This window comes from Arachis duranensis, chromosome 3, assembly GCF_000817695.3.
Source record: "Arachis duranensis cultivar V14167 chromosome 3, aradu.V14167.gnm2.J7QH, whole genome shotgun sequence".
Taxonomy (NCBI): Eukaryota; Viridiplantae; Streptophyta; class Magnoliopsida; order Fabales; family Fabaceae; genus Arachis; species Arachis duranensis.
Genome location: NC_029774.3, coordinates 125,951,310 through 125,956,291, shown reverse-complemented (window position 1 = coordinate 125,956,291; position 4,982 = coordinate 125,951,310). Strand labels below are relative to the sequence as shown.

At 32.9% G+C, this 4,982-nt stretch overlaps 1 protein-coding gene across 1 annotated transcript; it reads left to right on the top strand.

The window, feature by feature from the left end:
- Window positions 1-2,785: 2,785 nt before the first annotated feature.
- Window positions 2,786-3,668, top strand: LOC107481105 (uncharacterized). The gene is made up of 2 exons (XM_016101320.1): window positions 2,786-3,482; window positions 3,574-3,668. Exons 1-2 carry the CDS (start codon window positions 2,786-2,788, stop codon window positions 3,666-3,668), a joined length of 792 nt encoding a protein of 263 aa, XP_015956806.1.
- Window positions 3,669-4,982: the final 1,314 nt, after the last annotated feature.

The following is a 4,982-nucleotide window of genomic DNA, read 5'->3' as shown; positions in this document are numbered from 1 at the left end:
ATGTTGTCTGATCCAAAATTGATTTTAGATGTGTTTCTATTCACGATTCAATCTTGTTTATATGCTTATTTTCGTACTAAGTTTATGTGTCACAATCATTATGTAATTTTGGTTCATTTCTGAATTAATTGTGTCGCAATTATTATGTAATTTCGGTTTATTTCTGAGTTAATTATATCACAGTCCATTATGTAATTTCGGTTCATTTCTGAGTTGATTGTGTCGCAATCATTATATAATTTTGGTTCATTTCTGAGTGAATTAAGGTGCATTTGAACTCGTTCTCTTGCACAATTTAAAACTTTTTCTCCTCATCTTCTACTACTTCTTCTTTTTCTTTTTCTTCTTTATCTTCACCTTCTTATTTTATTTTTTATTTACTCTCTTGAGAAATAAAACCAAGAAAAAGAGTAGAAAATATCAAACAAAAAAAGAAGAAACATATTAATGATGTATCCAAAATTGATTTTAGATGTGTTTTTGTTCATGATTCAGTCTTGTTTGTGTGCTTGTTTTCGAACTGAATTTATGTGTCGCAATTATTATAGTAAATTTTGGTTCATTTCTGAGTTAATTGTGTTGCAGTCCATTATGTAATTTCGGTTTATTTCTGAGTTAATTATGTCGCAATTATTATATAATTTCGGTTCATTTTTTAGTGAATTAAAGTGCATTTGGACTCGTTCTCCTGCACAATTCAAAACTTTTTCTTCTCTTCCTCCTTTACTTTCTACTACAATAACAGCAATAACAGCAGCAACAAAAGAATAACGATAAAGAAAAAACACGCAAAGAAAAATGAGAAGGAGAATGAGAAGGAGAAGGAGAAGGAGTAGGAGAAGGAGAATGAGGAGGAAGAAGAGGAACGCGAAGAAAAAGAAAAAGACAACGATGACGATAACGTAAATGATGTGTGCACGTGTAATCACGCTCTTTTTAATAAGAGTAATTTTTGTTGGTGGTGTTAAGTCTATTTGATTGCACTTAAATGATAATATTACTTAGATGTATAGCAGATCTATAAAAAGATATAAATATACAAAGATCTTAACCAAAAAAAACATCAATATCATAAAGATATCTCTTATAGAATATATTAATAAAAATTTGCATTAAAAAAAGTGCAAGTGGAGTGAAAAAGAAAAAAAAAAAGAAAAGATGGAACATAATAAAAAGATTGATCTTAACGAAAAAAACCATCAATATCTATAAAAGTATTTCTTATGAAAGATATTAATAAAAATGTGCATTAAGAAAGAAAATGCGAATAGAGTGGAAAAAGAAAAAGAAGAGAAGATAGAACATAGCAAAAACAATATGGAAATAAAAAAAAGCCTTACAAATTTAAGTGGCTATAAAGTAATAAGAGTAATAAACTCAAAGATATATAAGAAAGACAAAGGTAAATACAAAATAAAAAAGTAAAGAGGATATAAAAAAAATATGCAAATACTTAATATTAACATAAAATTGCATGTGAAATTTTTTTTTTAAGTGGTTTACTTAATTTTTATATATTAATAGATTTAGATAGAAAATTACCAATATTTGTTTATATTTTATTTTTTTATGTGACTTCTAAAATGAGTTAATGTTGTTATAAACTAACATTTATGAGAGTAATTGCCGTAGCAAAATATATAAAAACAAGACAGTATAATACATTTGTAAGGTCGGTGTGGAATAAAAAGTAAGGTTATATAATTAATAAAATTTATCATTTTTTGTTAACACATGACCAACACTCTAAACCCCCATCGAGTATTGACATCTAACATTTCTTGTTGAAATATCTTCTTTTACAGTTGATTTTTTATATGGACTTTGAAATATTACTTTTCATGGAGCACATGATATTTGATTTATTAAAAAAATACTAAAAGAAAAATAATAATTCAAAGTTCTAGTTCATTTTTCAAAATGTTTTCCTAAGCTTTAAAAGACTAAAAATTTAAATTTATAACTTATTTTTAAAAATAAATATAAAAAGTTCAAAATTTTTATATTTAAAAATTAGAAAACAATTAATAAATATGATGCAGAATCATTTTTCATAAATAAATCACTCAAATATTTACTAACAACTAATAACTATATCAAACTCAAAGGAAATATCAGGACAATTAAACAAAACGAACACTGGCCATATTTGCTTTCTTAATTGGTGTTTTTTTTCCTTTTCCTTTGTTTCTTAATTTTTCTTTCCCCAAAAAGAGTAACCGGCTAGTTATAGTTGATGGTGGGAAAAGAATAGAGAATCAGCATTCAGCCGTTTGAAGCTTCGTCTCTAGCTGGTCGTAACAGAATCAAATCGACTAAAGACATCAACGAAGAATATTGTTGACTTCTCTAATAATAATAATTATTATTATTATTATTATTATTGTTATTATTATTATTAATATACTATTAATATTATTATTATTATTATTATTATTACTATTATTGTAAAGCAATAGTTAGAATTATTTGTTGTTGTTATTGCTGTAGATGTTGTTGTTGTTTCGGACGGTGAATTTGTTGTTGGCATAGAATTCAGTTCTAGAGAAACTGTTATTGCAGCAATTAAAGATTATACCATTCGCAGGGAGTGGATTACCAGGTGTGTGAATCTGAGCCAACGACCTTTTATGCTAAGTGTGTACAATACGGAACAAGTTGCGATTGGCTTATTAGGGCTAGTCTTATTAAGAGAAAGTTTTGTTGGGTTGTAAGGCGATACAATGGTAGTCACACATGCACTAGAACTAGAATTTTTCAAGATCATGCCAAGCTAAATTTAGACATGATTGCAGAGGTGATAAAGCCATTGGTTGAAGCAGATCCATCTTTGAAAGTGAAATCTGTGATTGCTGAAGTGCAGTCAAAATTCAATTATACGACAAGTTACCGCAAAGCATGGCTCCCAAAGCAAAAGGCAATTGCCAACCTTTTTGGTGGTTGGGAAGCTTCTTATGAAGCTTTGCCGTCGTGGTTTGAAGCAATGGTACAAAAAGATCCATCAGCAGCAGTCGAGATTGAAACTGCACCAGCAAACCAAGGGGATGAGGTAGTCCAGGATGTAAGGATACTGACGCGGGTATTTTGGAGCTTTTATCCTTGCATCATAGCATTTAGGAGCTGCAAGCCAATCGTACATGTGGATGGGACACATTTGTACGGGAAATATAAAGGAGCTATATTAGTTGCAGTTTCTCAGGATGGCAACGGCAATATTGTGCCTCTTGCATTTGCCGTTGTTGAGGGTGAGACTTCTGATGCATGGCACTTCTTTCTTACTCATTTACGCACACATTTAGTGACTCGAGATGGTGTTGGGCTTATCTCTGATCGTCACGACTCTATTACCTCAGCAATAGCTCGTAGTAATGGATCATGGGAACCTTTAAGAGCTATCCGAATGTTTTGTATTAGGCACATAGCATCCAACTTTTTGAGAAATTTCAAAGCACCGTATTTACAGAAGCTTATAGTCAACATGGGTACGTAGATTATTGTGAAACTAAGGCGTATTTGTTTTTACAAGGCATATAGCATCCATTTTATTGATTTTGTTTTGTTGGTTATTTACAGGCTATTGTAGGACTGTGCGTGAATTTAATATGCAGTATGCAAGATTGCGTGAACGTGGTGAGGCTTACACGCGATGGCTTGATCGAATCCCATGATAGCAATTTGCTTTGGCATTTGATAATGGATATCGTTGGGGTCATATGACCACGAATCCAGTGGAGTGCATCAACGGAGTACTGAAGGGAGCTCGAAATCTTCCTATCACGTCACTTGTGAAGGCAACTTTTTACAGACTAAATGAGTTGTTCACTAGGAAGAGGGCTGAGGCTGAGGTTCGAAGGAATGCAGGACATGTATTTTCTGAATATGCTAGCAACAAACTGCAATCAAATCAGCAAGCAGCAGGAAACATCCAGGTTAATCTATTTGACAGGCAAAATGAGATCTTTGAGGTACGTGAGATGCCCAGTGGTATCGAGTATGCGGTGAATCTCCGTCAACGGTATTGTGATTGTGGTGAGTTTCAGACAGATCGAATCCCATGTCGCCATGTCTTTGCGTGTTGTGCGAACCAACGACTTGATTGGCAACAATACGTTCATGAGGTATATAGGATAGATGAGATAAAAAAAAAAAAGGTGTATAGAGCACGGTTTAAGCCATTAGGAAATCCAGCAACGTGGCCGGTGTATCAAGGACCAAGACATATACCTAATCCGCACTTAAAGCGGGTTTCCAAAGGGCGTCCCAAAATAACCCGCTTCTTGAATGAAATGGATATGCGTGATATGCGTGGTCCTAGGCGTTGCAGGCTTTGTGGAGGCGAAGGCCACAGTCGAAGTAGATGCCCCCATCGTGCAGGGCCTAGTGCTGGTGGATCTGCACTTACGTCTTAGTGCATTTGGTTTTTCCTTCATTAAGAATTGGATTTAAATACTACATCAATTGTATTAAATACTACTTTATGAAATTCTTGTGTACTCAAATTTGATGTGAATTTATAAAATTCATAACAATTACAATTGCAGTCTTAAATTAAAAGATAAATAACAATTATTTGCTAAATGTCTTTTTCACAAATTTAGTACATTTTTTAACTGCCTTCTTGATTGTGGAAGGGGTATATCTACTTGCACTTCTACGTGTTGGGTCAATCCTCATATTATAACCTTTACCATGAATATCTGGAGTATCCGCCCTATCCGCACCTTCCGCACCACCTATATGACATCAAAAACCACAATAATAAATATATCACAAGAAAACACTAATATATCACAATAACGAATACAAAAATATATCACAATCATACACTAATATACGATAGTAATGAATACAATAGTATATTATTACATGCATCGTCATCACCATCGCTGTCACCGTCACTATCATCCTCGCCAACATTATCATCCTCAGCCATGGGTGCCTGCACCTGAGGAAAATCAACAGCATTACTAAACCCAATCCCT